This window comes from Entelurus aequoreus, linkage group LG21 (assembly GCF_033978785.1).
Source record: "Entelurus aequoreus isolate RoL-2023_Sb linkage group LG21, RoL_Eaeq_v1.1, whole genome shotgun sequence".
Classification (NCBI taxonomy): Eukaryota; Metazoa; Chordata; class Actinopteri; order Syngnathiformes; family Syngnathidae; genus Entelurus; species Entelurus aequoreus.
The window spans coordinates 27,774,100-27,791,858 of record NC_084751.1 but is presented as its reverse complement, the minus strand read 5'-3'; the positions used below and the strand labels follow the sequence as shown (position 1 = coordinate 27,791,858).

The 17,759-nt window shown below is 40.0% G+C and overlaps 2 protein-coding genes and 1 long non-coding RNA gene across 3 annotated transcripts in view; 2 read left to right on the top strand and 1 right to left on the bottom strand.

Annotated features, from left to right (window-relative positions):
- The window catches only part of shc3 (SHC (Src homology 2 domain containing) transforming protein 3), a 40,753-nt gene extending 38,326 nt beyond the window's left edge, over positions 1-2,427 (top strand). The window contains exon 13 of the mRNA XM_062031336.1: positions 24-2,427. Coding sequence (XP_061887320.1) covers positions 24-152 — 129 coding nt within the window. The 3' untranslated portion in view covers positions 153-2,427. The remainder of the gene's footprint in view (positions 1-23) is intronic.
- LOC133638576 (sphingosine 1-phosphate receptor 3) lies at positions 2,020-5,239 on the bottom strand. The gene is made up of 2 exons (XM_062031337.1): positions 5,065-5,239; positions 2,020-4,957 (listed from the first exon to the last, which is right to left on the bottom strand). The coding sequence occupies exon 2, from the start codon at positions 4,907-4,909 to the stop codon at positions 3,728-3,730; it is 1,182 nt and encodes a 393-aa protein (XP_061887321.1). The 5' UTR covers positions 4,910-4,957; positions 5,065-5,239; the 3' UTR covers positions 2,020-3,727.
- On the top strand, positions 4,965-11,520 carry LOC133638577 (uncharacterized). Its single transcript, XR_009823650.1, has 3 exons — positions 4,965-4,979; positions 7,168-7,295; positions 11,505-11,520. It is a non-coding gene; the product is annotated as an uncharacterized LOC133638577 (long non-coding RNA).
- The last annotated feature ends 6,239 nt before the right edge of the window (positions 11,521-17,759 follow it).

The window sequence follows — 17,759 nt, the reverse complement described above, 5'->3', positions numbered from 1 at the left end:
CCTAAAAACTGTTTTTTTAAAAGGTGCGGACAAAAGATCACGTGTTTGACAGCATCAGCCACCTTATTGGCCACCACCGTGAAAACAACCTGCCAATCATGTCAGCTGGGAGCGAACTGTGCCTCTTGCAGCCTGTGGTATGGAAACAGTGACGCTCGCAATGCCTGATGGGAAACGGCAGGAACTGTCCCTCCAACCGTCTCACGAACTCAAAGGAAACGCTTGAGGGAAGCTGCTAAAAAAAAAAAAAGTTGCTTGGATTTGTCTAAGGAAAAACAAATATTTATTATAGAACTGTTATTTTGTTGTGATGACTGAAATGCTATATTTTTGAGAAGACATAGGATACACAATATCTTGATTTGGTGTTCAAAAAGATGACATAAAAAAACACATTCTTGTAGTTTAGACAAAACCTCAGAGAGGCGAGAGTATTTTAGACGACGAATTCAACTTTATTGTCTGTCAAGCACAACCACATTTCTACTGAAACCATTCAAGCCCGCCCCCCAAACACAAATAACATTTATACAGAAGGAAAAATGTCCCAAGTGGACTTTTTTGCTTTTGCTGGTGTTACTTAGCAAAGTGATGGATTGCAAACACATCCTTCATTGTGCTGTCAGTGGCTTTAAAGAACAACTCTTGTTTTGAAAGTACTTCCCTGCTTTACCAAGGAGTATTAGGGCCAGACTAGAAAGGAACAAAATCATTAAATTACGTGTGGAGAACAGAAAAGTCATGAGAATGAAGATGGGACATTAAGAAAAAGTTGAAATGTTACGTACAAAATGGATATTAGTAGTCTTCCAAAATTAAGACTTCTCTTAATATTCCGCATTTTCTGTCGAAAATTACACATGTATTTTACAAAAAGAAAGCTTTTTGGATTGTTATGATCATTATATGACTTGATAGCGATAAAATTAAGAAAAATAATCCTGTTACTTTTTATGACTTTTTTCTCACACATTAGGATATTTTGATCCTATAAAAACTACTAAACTACTACAACTACAGTATAGTTATGACTTTATTCTGAAGAAATGACCATGTATTCTCTTTTTATCCTACTATAGCTTAAATACAGTATAATTGTGTATTTATTCAAATACAATTAAAACTTTTTTAATGATATTTCAACTTTAATCTGGTAATATTGCAGCTTTAATATTATGATTTATTCTAATAAAGTATTTTTTTTTAGTAAAAACTTTATTTTTAACAATATTCAAATATAACGGTGCAATTGCTATTTTCTCCTTAATATCACCCCTTCATGCTTTTTTATTCTTATATATATTTCCTTTTTTCTCAAATTTTACCTATTTCGACTATAACAACTTTTGTTATTGTATACATCTTCATTTCTGTAATATTTCATCCTTATTCCTGTAATAGAAAGATTTTATTCTCAAAGTTTTATTATTTGTTCTTTCTGGTGTGGCCCTAATATTACTTCGTATGAACTAAAGAAAAAGTTATTCGTAAACCTCATTATTTGGAGGAGAGGCTTGTCTGTGCTGACACTGTACAAATATTTACACTTTTAACACAATTCCAATTTGGGTTGTTCTTATTTTTAACGGTTTGATCAGTCATTGCTTTAGGGATTTATCCAGCAGATTATTTTGAACATATTTAAATGATCTGAGTGACCACAATAGCACAATCACTAAGGTGGAAGACACAGAGGCAAGAGTTCCCTCATGTTGCCACTAGGTGTCAGCACATAGCCCTTCCTCAGCATCCATCACTACAATGATAGCAAAGATGCTCTCTTGCCTCTGTGTAGTCCCACTTCTCAATGCTCTCGTCCATCAAAACCAAAATGAAAAGGGAGGGAGGTTGAACCAAAATCAGCATGCATTTAATGGGTTTGACTCCACCGATGCAATGTAATATATATATATTATATGCTATATTTTATATATATATTATCAATCGTGCCTGTATTTTGCTGCAAGGGGGGAGTGTACATGTTTAACAACCATGTGGGTACACAAAGTGTCACATTACATAAACATTCAGCAGGGAAACAATCCATGGCTTTATGGGGAACCTTTTCTCATACTATTATTAATGAGATTTGATTTGAAAAAATATTCCATAGTGCAAGGTAGAAATTCAACTAAATTGGCAGATTTTTTTTTTTACTTTTAATTTTATTCAGATAATTCTTAATTTTGCAACACTATTCCAGAAGGTTTTTAAACTAAGACAACAATACATTTTTAAAAAAAAGACAACTAATTCACTAACAAGAAAGGGGATGCAAATAATGTGGATTTCTACATGCTGAAATTTAATCACATCATATTGGAAATAGTAGAAATCAGTTTAAAATCCCATTCCTATCCAAGAACATGGCTTGTTGTCTGGGGTTTCCGGTGATGAAAATGTGCCTTTTCTTTGTAAAAAAAACAACAACAAAAACTATGGATGTTTTTCATTTCTTCTTCAAAGTGCAATAGGTGATGTTCAATGGAGCATGCCTGTTCTCCACTGGTGGAGCTTGTTTGTGTTTTTGGCCCTGTTGCGTGTTGCTGCTCGACAACAACCTTCCCCTCTCTTAATATTATTATTATTATTATATCCATGTGGGGTCAATGTGATATTTTTCCACACAATATACAACTTTGTCACATAGAATCGATCGCACAAGAAGTCACTATTTTTTGGAGGGGGGAAAAAAGCGTAAAGCGAGAGCTGGAACAAGTAACGATCTTTTGGTTGTATGGATTTAACATTTTTCTGTATGACTGTTGGCAATAAAACCGTGGATGTGTAGAAATGTTGTTCATCAATGCAGTATTGCGGTTCTAGTTAGCTTTTATTGCAAAAATGTGGTATGTAATGTAACGTGTCTCGTGTATTTTTCAGACATGAAGAGGCGACGCATACGTCACAGGAATAAATGGCGACCTCTGCTGGCCTAATGAGGTAATTGCAACTGATTACATTTAAACATGCAGCATCTCTTAATAACTAAATACCTGTTCAAGACTCTGATCATGCTCTCATTTCAGTTATTCAATTAGAAAGTTCATTTTGTACAATGTTTCTACACAGAATGTGCACTTTTGGATGAGCTGGAGTTCTTGAACCTAACCACAAGGTGGGGCCTTTACGCCACAAGCAACACAGGCAGCTTCCATTGTGCAGCTCTGTTCCAAAATGGTGAGACAAGCCGTTGGAATGTGGGAGTAGGTGACGATTGTTTATCATGCAGAATTAGTGCATATAGCGAGGAATAATAAATAATGGCGATTGTCACAGTCGTACTACATCATAATATTTATCTAGAGATGATTTACACCGCTGGCTGATTCAGGTGTAGAAGTAAACAAACGGCAGTCATTGTTTTTTCGATTTAATCTTTAGGTTCTTTGTGTTGTTTTGTTTTGGGAGCCGGTGCATATTTACACCTTGCAAGTGAGGTCGCAGATAGTATAGTGGTTCACTTGGCTGACTTTAGACTGGAGTTCAGTTTCTACCCTGACTGTAGGAGTGGATTGTTCGTATGTGCTCTGTGACCAGGTAGGTCCATGGCTGGATGGAATCCTATGTACTCCAGTCCTATTAATGGGTGTTCACCCCTGGCTACATGGGAGAACAACAATCAGAATTGATGCGTGCAGTGCAAATGCTAAATCAAAGTCTGTCCTCAGAACCCAACCTGTTCTCAACAGGAGTCCATCTTATTTTGACAAGTCTTTGCCAGAAGTCAATCCTCGACCATCCTCGACTCGATTCTTACTCCATTTACGTCATTCTGGACGAATCCTTCAGCATGAGCGCCACTAGGTCCTGCATCCACCGCCACCTTCCCAACTTGTCCAGAGTCCGCCTCCTTTTCTGACCCCGCCTGCCGGGATCCCTGCTGGTTCTGGTTGTTCTGACTGCTGAAGGACTTGCTCCTGCTGCGACTGGGCTCCAGACACTGCCTGTTCCCGCTGCCCGGCGCCGATGTTTTCCCCCGGTAGCAAATACAACACGCCAATCCCAGGAAGGCCCGCCTCATCTCCCGACTGGCCAGAGTGTATATGACAGGGTTTAAGGCCGAGTTGAGCACGGCCACCGCGATGAACCAGTCGGCCTTGTAAAGGATCGAGCAGCGGTGGCGCTGATCGCATGCCACGTCCACCAGGAGCAGCACGAAGATGGGCGTCCAGCAGGCGATGAAGACGCCCACTACAATGATGACTGTGCGCAGCAGGGACATGGCGTGCTCCGAGTTGCTGTTCTTGCTCACCTTGCGGCTGCTGGATTTGACCAGGATGTAGATGCGGGCGTAGAGCACCGACATGGCGAGCAACAGGACCATGAAGATGGTGATGCAGAAGGCCACGTACTTCTTGGAGTACAGGGGGAGGACCGTAGAGCAGTCAGGGAGATTGTCTAAGCAGTTCCATCCCAGGATGGGCAAAACTCCGAAAGAGATGGCGATCAACCAGCAGGTGCCGATGAGGAGGAAGACCCTGTAGTTCTTGCTGGCGTCGTAGGGCCTCATCTTGATCATGGTCAGGTGGCGCTCGATGGCGATGGCCAGAAGGCTGAAGATGGAGGCACCCAATGCTACAAACATACTGCCCTCTCGGACAAACCACATGACGGGCGATAAGTAGAGCGTCCTGTCGCCGGACAGGAGCAGGTTGACCAGGTAGGCCACCCCGGCCAGCATGTCGCATAGCGCCAGGTTCCCGATGAAGAAGTACATGCGGTTGTGAAAGCGGTGGTTCCTCCAGATGGCCACCAGCACCGTCAGGTTCTCCAGAACGATGAAGGTGCACGCGGCCAGGAAGAGGAGAGTTTTGGTGCCAAGGTTGCCCGAGCTGTTGCCTACGGTGGGCCGGTGGGCCAACTTCCCCGTGTAGTTGTAATGCAAGTGAATCTGAGGGTCTATCATCTTAGACTGTGGTCAAGGGAACCAGCAGGGGGTCAGCAGGCTGTTCCTCTGCAGGAGGACATGCCATAAGGTGACGGTTCTCTCTACGTTACGTACTACACTACATGCATGCAGCAAGCTTTTAATGATTTGGATAAATACGATAGTGGACTTACCAGGATGTGTTTGGTAGTTTTAGTCCACAGTTAAGTTGAGTCCAAACATGTCACAAGTTGACATTTGCTGCATTCCTGCAAGGCAAAGTCCTCCTAGACAACTTCCACCATTCTCTCTCGCTCCGCACAACACAGACGATCATCTTCTTTTTCTTTTCTTTTTTTTTCCGCCTCCTCTAAAATCCTCCAAAGAGTTGACGTCTGTGGGCTGGAAGTCTCACCCCCTCTTCCCTCCCTCCCTGCCTCCCTTCCTCCGCCCCACACGTCCCTCCTCCTTCCTCTCCCCTTTCAAGCCCAGCAGTGTTTGCACCGTTCATCCTGTCCACAGCTGATTCTTGTAGCAGATATTGTTTCATACGCAGCACATTTCATATGCCGTATACTCGTACCACCTCAATCATTTTACAAAAGTACTTCAAAACAAGCTAAAAAAAACAAACTCTAGTGTTCATCATTTATCGTTCATGTATTTATGTATCAACCATGCATTTAGTGTATTAATGGAACATCATCATACTGTTTATCTATCACTCCTCATCCATTATTCATACTTCTTTCCATAAGTCTATCTACTGTATGTACTGTTATTCTTCATTCATTCATACTTTAGTCCATCGTCATGCGTGACCTAGTATCCATTCACCCATTAATACAGCTATCTATTCATCCATCCATTCATTCCCATTATTCACCACCCATCATTGATGTGTGAAAGTTGACCTATCCGTCTGTCAATCATCCATCCATCCCCCGTCTGCTTTCCTCCCTCCATCCATGTCTGTGCTTCTATCCATCCGTTTGTTTGTCTGTCCATGTTTCCAGCCAATAGATATTGTTACCTATTATTCACCATCCATTGATCACTAATGTATGTCAGTCTTTCCATTTGTCCATCATACTGTATGTCATCCTTCATTAATGTGCGTCTGTTAGGGATGTAACAATATAAAAATGTCACGGTACGATATTAACATGGTATTAAGGCCATGGTACGATATTATATATGTACGGTATTTGTCAAAAAAAACAACACTTAAAAATGCTATACTGTGAAAAATGAAGTGGCAGGAATGTTTAGGATAAACACTTTTATGTAACTGAACACAAACTAGTGTTGTCCCGATACCAATATTTTGGTACCGGTACCAAAATATTTTCGGTACTTTTCTAAATAAAGGGGACCACAAACAATTTCATTTTTGGCTTTATTTTAAACAAAAAATCGTATGGTACATTAAACATATGTTTCTTATTGCAAGTTTGTCCTTAAATAAAATAGTGAAAATACTAGACAACTTGTCTTTGAGTAGTAAGTAAACAAACAAAGGCTCCTAATTTAGCTGCTGACATATGCAGTAAGATATTGTGTCATTTATCATTCTATTATTTTGTCAACATTATTAAGGACAAGTGGTAGAAAATGAAGTATTAATCTACTTGTTCATTTCCTGTTAATATCTGCTTACTTTCTCTTTTAACATGTTCTGTTAAAATGTAATAATCACTTATTCTTCTGTTGTTTGATACTTTACATTAGTTTTGGATGATACCACACATTTGGGTATCAATCTGATACCAAGTAGTTACAGGATCATACATTGGTCATATTCAAAGTCCTCATGTTTCCAAGGACATATTTCCTGAGTTTATAAACATAACATACACGTTAAAAAAACCGAAATAAGATGTTGTGATGCCAAAAAATATCGACGTAATCATAGTAGTATCGACTAGATACGCTACTGTACTTAGTATCATTACAGTGGATGTTAGGTGTACTTTTCAGAGGCGGTACAGTACCGAATATGATTCAATAGTATCGCGGTACTATACTAATACCGGTATACCGTACAACCCTAACACAAACATAATGCTAAAATGTCCTATTCATAATTATTTTTTTAATCCCAAACCCCTTTCACGTTACAAACCAATCTGTCACCTCCCATTCATATCCAAAACTCTCGAAAAAGTTAACTCCTCTCAGCTCCACAATCATCTCAAAACTAACAATAACATCTGAATACAACAGGTACTAACTAACACCTCCTAACATGTTAGCGCTATTATTTGTTGCATTGAAATGATTGCCTTCTCATTTAGATGAGCATGACGAGAGACAGATTCTGACCGACTCAGAGGCGGGCAAGTACTCGCTCCAGTTCACGTCTGCCGCTAGACAAATGTCACCGAGCAGCGACTGAATTTGTGGTCAAAAGTTTGCATTTTCGGTAGGTGAATATTCAATTGTTGTCAGAGAAAAGTTGCATGTTTTCCTGCAACCATATTTTTTCAGTCATTATGTTATACAGGTGAAACTAATAAAATTAAAATATTGTGTAAAAGTCTGTTTATGTCAGCAATTAGCTTCAAATGTGAAACTAACCTGTGATATTAACATATTACATGCAAAGTGAGATATGTCAAGCCTTGATGTGTTATATTTCTGATCATCATAGCTTACAGTTTATGAAACTTTACATTTTCTGAGATTTTCAGTTCAAAGTTTTCATAAACTGTAAACCATCCATCAATCCATCCATCCATTTTCTACCGCTTTTTCCCTTATGGGGTTGCGAATCATCAAACTTATAACCAATAAAGGCTTGACATATCTCACTTAGCATGTGATAAATTACCATCACACGTTAATAAATGTTACATTATTGTGTAATATGCACATGATTAGATTCTACTAAAGAATAATAATTTCTCATATTTATTTAAAAATAAATATAGTTTGTTTGTTTTCTTCTATACTACGTTTAGAAAAAAATGTGTCTGGGGCCGCTATAGCTATCTTTAGGAACACTAATACAAAACCTCACAATAATGTCTGATTGAATGCTTATGATAGACCGCCTTAAAAACAGAATGAAAGTTTAATTTTTTTACTGAATGAGACACCCAGAATGTACATAAAAATAAAGAATGTGGGATTTATAACATTAACTATGAACGATAAAACACTGAATATTGCCAACATATGAATGTCGCACCCCCTCTCGATCGACATATTTTACAATCAAGTGAAATGCAACAAACACAGCGAAATATGAACGCGAAGGGTAAAAAAATAAACCCACATACAATCTGATATGTCTGATACATCACTGAGCTTTAGAACTTTGTTGTAAAAATCTCCTTCCGCGTCTGTCCCTGACACCCACATTTCAGGCTGGCCGCTCTGGAAACACTGTGGAAACGCTCCCCACCCACACTGCTTGGTGCCTCGTCTGAGCTGCTGTGACTTAGATTACCATAGTAACTAGTATAGCATGCAAAGGCGCAGATTCCAACCATTGAAATACTTTGTATAGTTCAAGACTCACTGTAATTCGAAAACATCATTGCACATTATAATGGTAGCTACAGTTTTGATCTTAAAGATATAAAAAAAATATTTGGGAATGTCCGGCGGGCCAGATTGAAGAGCTTAACGGGCCGTATTTTGCCCCCGGGCCTTAATTTGCCCAGGTCTGCATCAGAGGAACCAGCAATCTGCTGATGTCCTCTGACTTCGGGCTCCACATCTCCCCTCATTCTTCTCAACCTACAGTATCTGCTGCGTTCGACACCATCGGACACCACATCCTCCTTCACTGTGCCCAGAACTTTATCAGCCTTTCTAACACTGGTTTCGTTCCTACCTCACTGACAGAACAGAGTACGTGGTCCTGGGAGATGCTAAATCTCGTCCCCACACAGTCACCTGTGAGGTTTCTCAGGGCTCCGTACTCGGTCCAACCCTTTACACCATCTACATGCTTCCCTTCGGGTGTGTCGTCAGCAGGCATGGAATTTATTACCACTTCTATGCTGACGACACACAACTCTACCTCAAGGTCTCCCTCTCTGTCTCAGCTTCTGCCTGGAGGAGATGAACACATGTTCCAAAACTTCCTACAGCTGAATGGCTCAAAAACAGAAGCCATCCAAACCGGTAGTCTTCAACAACTCTGCTCTTCCTTATCACCTCAGTTTCACTTTCAGGCCACAACATTCCTTTCTCTCTGTCTGTTACCAACCTTGTGGTCAAGTCTGACCCCCCACCTGTCATTCGACAACCATTTTCTCCCACATGTGCAATACCACCTCCTTTCACCTGCGTAACATCTCTAAACTCTGTCCTTTCCTCTTGCTTCCAGCTGGAGAGAAGCTCGTCCATGCCTTTGTCTCCTCCAGGTTGGATTCCTGTAAGGCACTTCTCATCGGGATCCCTGGCAAGAGTCCCCATAAGCTCCAGTATGTTCAGGACAGCACTGCCAGGATCCTGATGAGGGTGCGGAAGTACGAGCACATCACCCCATCCTCCGCACTCTTCACTGGCTACCCATCTCCGCCCGTATCGAATACTGTACAAGATCGTCCTACACACCCTCCACTGTCTGCACAATGATGCCTCTACTTACCTCACTGACCTGCTCTCACCACACACCTCAGCTAGGACCCGGTCAGGCAAATGGCACCGTCTGCTCGCTTTTGAAGTAGCCAGCTCCCACCGTCTGTGGAATGCACTTCATGATCACCTGAGGGCCCCACAGACGGTGGATGCTTTTAAAAAAGGACTCACAAGCTACCTTTTTAGAAAAGCTTACAGCTAATTTTTAATCTGTGAAAGTGTGTGATGTGCTTTCATCCATTGTTGCAAGCATCCATCTTCTTCCGCTTATCCGAGGTCGGGTCGCGGGAGCAGCAGCCTAAGCAGGGAAGCCCAGACTTTCCTCTCCCCAGCCACTTCGTCCAGTTCTTCCCGGGGGATCCCGAGGCGTTCCCAGGCCAGCCGGGAGACATAGTCTTCCCAACGTGTCCTGGGTCTTCCTAGTGGCCTCCTACCGGTCGGAGGCCACTAGGCATGAATTATGATCGCGAGGACACAGCAGACCACTCGATGGTGTCAACATAGGGAGAAAAGGGAATTGATCACGTCACCGCTATAAATAGTTTGTCTGCGTTAGCGCTTATAATAATAATATCACTAATACTTGGTTCATATTTAAGTCACAAAATGTAAATTAAGTATTGTTGGTGTTTTTGTAATGGGTACTTAATGGATTTTATGGGCGGAATAGTGGAGCTACCATTGACTCCTCTGTAGGTGGACTTTTATTTACGTTTATTTATTATTTAGAATGTATTAAAAAAAAAGAACATATGTCGTCATGTCTTTCATAATGATTGTGAACAATAGGCAAAATTCCCCAAAAAGTGCAGTTCCCCTTTAAACTCCTCATGGCTGCTAACATACGACTTATACGCGCCGTGTTGGTCCACAAAACCTATTTTTAGAAATGTATTTTTAAAATGTTATTTACAAAAATGTTGATCTAATAAATAAAAATAGAGCAACCAACCACAGCTTTACAATCCTTAGGACAGTGGTGTCAAAGTCAAGGCCCGCGGGGCCAGATCCGGCCCACAAATGAATTATCTACGGCCCCCGAGATATTTGATTAGTATTAGAACCGGCCCGCAGGCCACAGCCGCCTGCTGCTGTTTTGCACGCACCAATATTCCATCAGTGTTGGCGCTAGGAATTTTCACAATGGCGTCCCGGGGACCCCATCAAGTCATAAAAATGGGGTCCTACAGTACATTTTTGGGGTCCCACTTTTTTTGTAACTGTTTTGAAAACAAATGATAAATATATGCATTATCCTGTTATATCTCACATTCTATATTGTGTTTTGGAAAAATGTTGTCATAAACGTTAATTCATTAAAAAAAATAATATAAAAGAAAACACATTTTTATGCATATGTAAATGTATTCAGTTGTAAACATTCATTCACTTTCTTCTTTCCTTCATGGATCTAAACTTAACCTCTGCCGATATTTTTTTTCTATATTTTTAATGTAATATTTTCAGAATGTGTTTGTTCTATTTTTGGCCAAAGTAAGACAAAGAAAACAATCTGAAGTTGTCTTTATTTTTTTAGTTTTAATGCCAGGATTTTAATAGTCCGGCCCGCGTGTGCACAGATTTTCCTTTCCTTAGTATTAAACATTGACCAAGCAACTGAGAAGACATACAAATAAAATACTAAAAAATAGGAAAACCAAAAATGTATATCAGAAACAGTATCAATAATTATAATAACAATAACATCAATCGTAGTTGTTTAATGTTTTTAATTCAAAAAGAGATAAAAATATATATACTTTATGTATATTTTTTTTAATTGATACTCGAAACTTATGAATCGATTTAGAATTAGAATAAATACAAATTGTGATTTGAATGTGAATGTATTTGTTTGAGCACTAGTATTGTTTAATGTTGTTTGGTGTTTAGGAAGATGAATTCCTGAGTCACTCATTTCCTCACATCCCAGTCACTCTCATTCCTTTTATTGAACCTGAAAGTGAAAGCTGATTCAATTGTGGTGAAGGTGAGCTCATCCTTCTTTGAAATCCTCATGTCCTGACCTCATGTCCAGGAAGGATGGGCAGGACAATACTGATGTTGACCAAGAAGAGTTGCTGAAACATAAACACGGGGCAACCAGGACGTGACTAAGTGAGTATGAATGATTTTAAACCCAGTGACTGCATTTAAAATATGTTAGTGCAAAGTAAGGTTGTAAAGTATACCGGTACTGGTATAGTATCGCGGTACTAATTAATCAAAAATGGTTCCCGGGCATGACGGCGCGTAGTCACATCATGACATTGCTGGTTTTACGAGCAGAGGAGCATGTTTGGCAGCGCACAATCACGGAGTACCTACAAGCAGACAATGTGTGTAGACAGAAAAAGGAGAACGAACGCATTTTGGCCTAAAAAGTAAAGATAAAGGTGAAGTTATAACACTGAAACACCCTCAGGAAGAGGTGCTTTAAGACATGGCTAGCTAGCTAGCGGCGAACGTCCATCCGCAGTCTGCAGTGTTGTAGCTACTTCTAAATCACTAATCCTCGCCTCCATGGTGACAAATAAAGTATGTTTCTTACAAGTATCATCCCTGCAGGACCAGGAATAGCTAAACATGCTTCACTACACACCGTAGGAGGATACGATAGCTAACCGCTAACAGCAAGCTAGCACCCTGAATGTAAACACCATGGGTGGATCTACACCTGACATCCACTGTAATGATGCCAAGTACAATAGCGTATCAAGTTGATACTACTATGATTACATTTCTTTGATTGCAATAAGAAACATATGTTTAATGTACCCTAAGATTTTTTGTTAAAATAAAGCCAATAATGCAATTTTATTAGGGATGTCCGATAATATCGGCCTGCCGATATTATCGGCCGATAAATGCGTTAAAATGTAATATCGGAAATTATCGGTATCGTTTTTTTTATTATCTGTATCGTTTTGTTTTTTTATTATTTTTTTTTTTTATTAAATCAACATAAAAAACACAAGATACACTTACAATTAGTGCACCAACCCAAAAAACCTCCCTCCCCCCATTTCTTTCTGTTATCAATATTCTGGTTCCTACATTATATATCAATATATATCAATACAGTCTGCAAGGGATACAGTCTGTAAGCACACATGATTGTGCGTGCTGCTGGTCCACTAATAGTACTAACCTTTAACAGTTAATTTTACTAATTTTCATTAATTACTAGTTTCTATGTAACTGTTTTTATATTGTTTTACTTTCTTTTTTATTCAAGAAAATGTTTTTAATTTAGTTATCTTATTTTATTATTTTTTTAAAAAAAAGTACCTTATCTTCACCATACATGGTTGTCCAAATTAGGCATAATAATGTGTTAATTCCACGACTGCATATATCGGTTGATATCGGTATCGGTTGATATCGGTATCGGTAATTAAAGAGTTGGACAATATCGGAATATCGGATATCGGCAAAAAGCCATTATCGGACATCCCTAAATTTTATCTAGAAAAAGTACCGAAAAGTACTACAATATTGGTATGGGGACAACACTAGTACAAAGATGAGTGAGGAGACCCAAAGACCGGCAAATATTGTGTTAAAATTCACTCTGATGGGACTTCAGATCAAAATGTTACCAAGTTTTGAGCAAATAAATTACGTGCATTCAGAGATGAAATTTTGACGTCACAACTGGCGTGGCTTAAACTTACGAGCTCACTTGGTTCAGCGGCGGAGCGAGCTCTTAACTCAAAGCACTTATCTCAAAAAGTCCCCTATTGAAAGAAATTAAAATCAATTAATGGTTGCCCCTCCCCCACAATATAATTTACTCCAAACAGTAGTTTTATGAAGTAATGTAATAATAATGTACAGAATTTACCTTGGAGAGTGGACTCTCCTTCAAACACACCAACAGCAGCTTCTCCAAATTTTCATAGATAAATGTCCGCCGTTTGTCAGACTGCAGTTTGAAAGGATGAAGATGCGTGTTTTGCAGTAATATGAACACATGAGAAACAAATTCAGCAATGTATTTTTGTACAAAATAATACACACAAGGCTATACTTGTTTTGATTTTTCATTTTGCTTTGACTTACTCGCGATTCACGTCGCCGTTTGGAGGCCGACTCGTCCCTTCCTCATCCTGACTGCTGATTGGTCCGCTGCTGCATGCTGTCAATCGTGACATTAGGAGAGGTCGAGAGCCAATCAATGAGCTTGTGGGCGGTCGAAAGCAGGGTTTTCCAAACTTTTTCCACTGAGGGCCACACACCGAAAAATGAAAGCTGTTTTGATATTTTTCATTTTCAAAAGCATTATGGCTCCTCTCAGTCTGGTGAATGTTAAAAGTCCCGTGGACCCAATAGGGTGTCAGTCATATTTTTTTTTTTTTTTTAAAATAGGTCATATATCAATATTTGTTTTTACTTTCAACACCCAAATATCTGTTTATGAACTTCAGAGCTGTTGAAGCCTTAAAGGATTTTTTTTTCAAAGAAAACCCATTTTTTTGTGGCAAAAAAAATCATAAAATTACTTTTGAGTCATTATTATTTTTTAAACAATGGTTTAAAAAAAATCAGACTAAATGTCTCAGGGATCCAAAAGTGTGAGAGTGCACGCGTGCATGTCAAACAAAAACCACATACTATTTATTTCAGCATGTTTTCGCTCGTTGGAAGTGGAATTATTGCAGGCTGAAGTGTGAACATTTCTACTGACACAGATGACAGCACATTATATGAATGTTCTTTATAGTTTGTAACTTTTTACAGTCAGTACTAAATGTACTAAATTAGTCTGATTTGTCCGTTTCTTCTGCTTTCACACCTACATGTGAAGTTGTAGTTTGCAGGCTCTTACCTCTAATGTGACTGTTGGCCATACGCAGTGTGCCTCTCGTACACTAGGGGGCGATTGTGGTCATTTCAGCTTGTTAGCTATGTGGTAATGTAAATACAGTAGAAGGAAAGCAATGCTACATGCCAATAAGCTAGCGCTAGTAACCTTCAAGCTCCAGATCTGACAGATAAGTACTCTCCACTGCTATTTGGTGTTGTTTTAAATTGTTTCAATTTGTTTAAATAATACTTGTGGTTACTATGATCATAGACACACAAAAAGATCGCTATTTTTAGTCAAATTTTTTCACAGGTTGCTGTTCACCACTACTTACAAACAGCTGTCACTGTAACGGCGTGGTTGTGTGGTTATGCGTGGATCGTTCTCCCAAGATGCAGATGGAACTCCGGAGGCGCGGTGCAGGTAAGGAAATGATTTATTGTCCATAAATCATGCAAGAAATGCAGATAAACAAAACAAGTGTGCCAATAGCACGGAAAGCAAAGCTAAGGAAAAGACTAGCACGAAAGCTTAGCATACAAACAGGCATAGGAATCAAAAAGGAGACATCGTAACTGTTGCGTAGTGCAAACAAGAGAGCCAGGAAAAACAGGAATAAGTAGCTCTCTGATTAGTGCCCGGCAGCAGGTGAGCGTGCCAAACACTAATCAGAGGCAGGTGAAACCAATCTGCACCCATGGCAACCAAAACACAAACCCAGGGGTGCTCAAAACAGGAACTGAGGGAGTCAAAGACTAAACAAAACATGATCCGGGCAACGGATCATGACAGTCATATAAATAAAGTGTCTTCGTTGGGAACATTCTGACACTTATTAAACAAGTAGGTTTCTATTTCATCATTGTGACAGACTCTCGCTGTCGTCTGAGTTCCATGGACCACCAAGCACAGACATGACTTCGAGCAGTTTGACTTTGTTTATTTTTCAATAAACCTTCAGTCCACTTCGGGTCGCTTTTCAGCTTTTCTTCGCTGCCGGTACGCTTTTCCATAATAATAATAATAATAATAGATTTTTTTGTAAAAAGCACTTTACGTTGAGCAAACAACCTCAAAGTGCCACAGTGTAAAAAAACATTTGTAATAATAATAATAAAAGATAATAAAAACAAATAAAATATAAAACCAGAAACAGCCCAACAGCTAGAACCAGCATGCATATCTATAAAAATCTATAAAAATGCTTTTTTAAAAAGATGGGTTTTTAAGCCTTTTTTAAAAGCATCCACAGTCTGAGGAGCCCTCAGGTGGTCAGGGAGAGCGTTCCACAGACCGGGAGCAGCTGAGCAGAAAGCCCGGTCCCCCATAGTTCGTAGCTTTGTCCTTGGCGGTTGGAGGAGATTAGCCTGTTTGGAGCGGAGGTGTCGTGTGGAGGATTTGGGGGTGAGCAGTTCTTTAAGGTAGACGGGGGAATTTCCATGGAGGCACTGGTGAGTTAGTAGGGAGATTTTGAATTCAATCCTGAGTCGTCTTCGTCTGCTTCTCGCTCTCCGGCTCTTCCACGCTGCATGTCTTTCTGGCTCTCCAGCTCCTTCTTCCCCCTCGTTCTCGGCTGCCGCCCTTTTTCACACTGGGAGGAGATTATATAATTGTGCCCAGGTGGGTGATCCACGCACCTGATATTTATCACGGCGTCGATCCCGGCGCGCCCCGCCTCGCCGCTGGCCCGCCGGCCACGCCTCCTCGCCACCATCTTGGAGTCGGTGCCGGCGTGCCCTGCCTCGCTGTCGGTCTGCCGGCCACGCCTCCCCACAATCATATACTGTAAAAATACTAATTTCAGCTTCTATAGCTGTACTTTGTGCTTTTTTTGGCCTAAACAGTCCCCCACCACTGTTGGCCAGTTAGAATGCCAGGCTCCGTTTAATTGGTCAATCAATCATCAATCAAAGCTTATTTATATAGCCCTTAATCACAAAGGCCTCAAAGTGCTTCACAAACCACATCACCATCCTCAGATCTGATCCCACATCCGGCCAAGAAAAAACTCAACCCAATGGGAACAATGTGAAACCTTGGGAGGGATGAAAGGGTTTCAAACGTCACTCGTGCTTTCGTTGGATTGGTGCAACAGTCAATCAATCAATCAATGTTTATTTATATAGCCCTAAATCACAAGTGTCTCAAAGGGCTGACAGAGTCATGTGACAGTCTTTGCAAGCCTTAATCAATAGATAACAAATAATTGTGATATAAAAATGTAGCGATCGGAATGTAACTCAATGTAACGGAGTAAATGTAGTGTTTCTCAAGTATAAATAAAACGTATGTTGCATTGAAACTTATCTGCCAAGTACAGAAGTTACTTAAGCAAATGTAACGCGTTACTACCCAGCTCTGGTTATTAGTGTCAATATCGCAACATTTTCTCGTTACATTACGCCTGTTCGCTCTTTTATTCCAATTGTTATGTTTTCCTGTGCAAAAGTATTTCTAAACCGGGCCACGAGCCATTCCAAAATCAGCTCCGGGCTGCAAATGGTCCCCGGGGCCGCACTTTGACACCCTTGGTCTGAATGTACACGCTCCAGCTGGAGCAGTTGTTTTCATGTTTGTCATCCATTAGTATTGTTACACCTTATTTTTGGATGTTAAAAAGTGCAGGGGACACGACCAGCCTGTCTATAGCCCAAATTACATAAATAAAACAAAAACATGCACGTATGACATTCTGACAATAAAATTGCATTTGTGTATTTTTTCTAGTTAACCTAAATCATGCAACCAAGTAATTTAATCGCGATTAATCACTATTCTAAAGTGTGATTGATTCTATTGAATGAATGAATAACTTGACAGCACTAATTATATTATAATATACTATTTCAGAATCAGAATCAGAAATACTTTATTAATCCCTGAGGGGAAATTAACATTTTCAGCACAATCCCATTCAAGATCAGACAAACATTTGTCAGTGGTGTGCCGTCAGGGCCAGCAAGGCCTTCTCTGCTGGCCTAACATAACCAGAAATCATGATCATAATTAAAGATACAAGTATTTTTTTAATTTACTTTCCCTAAATATCTAAAAGTATTCATATTCTCTTCGTGTCATATTATACCATTTTATTCTGGGTATATTATTCACCTTCCAGCACTGTTGTTTTTAGGTTATAGTTTTTATCCAATCATAATTCAACTAGTTTATGTTGCCATGCTGTATGAAATCTGCCCGAGGCCTTCAGAATCAACAATGCGGGCGTCTGTGCACTCTAAAGGAACGGACACAAACATTTGACAGACAGTTGCGATAGCCAATCAGATCACAAGTTGTTGTCAGTATATCTGCCTTAGGCCTTCTAGCTGGCCTAAGGCAGATATATATTGTGATGTTATGAGCTAGGTAACATAAGAACTCCATTACCCAGCATGCCACAGTAGTGAAGAGCATGCGCAGTAGCCCCGTTTATGTTGTTGAATGTAGCCATGCCGGCAGCTGGATGTTATCGATGAGCATGCT

What these genes read in the sequence shown, in the direction of transcription:
- LOC133638576 (XM_062031337.1), bottom strand. Translation starts at nt 4,909, where the DNA reads ATGATAGACCCTCAGATTCACTTGCATTACAACTACACGGGGAAGTTG.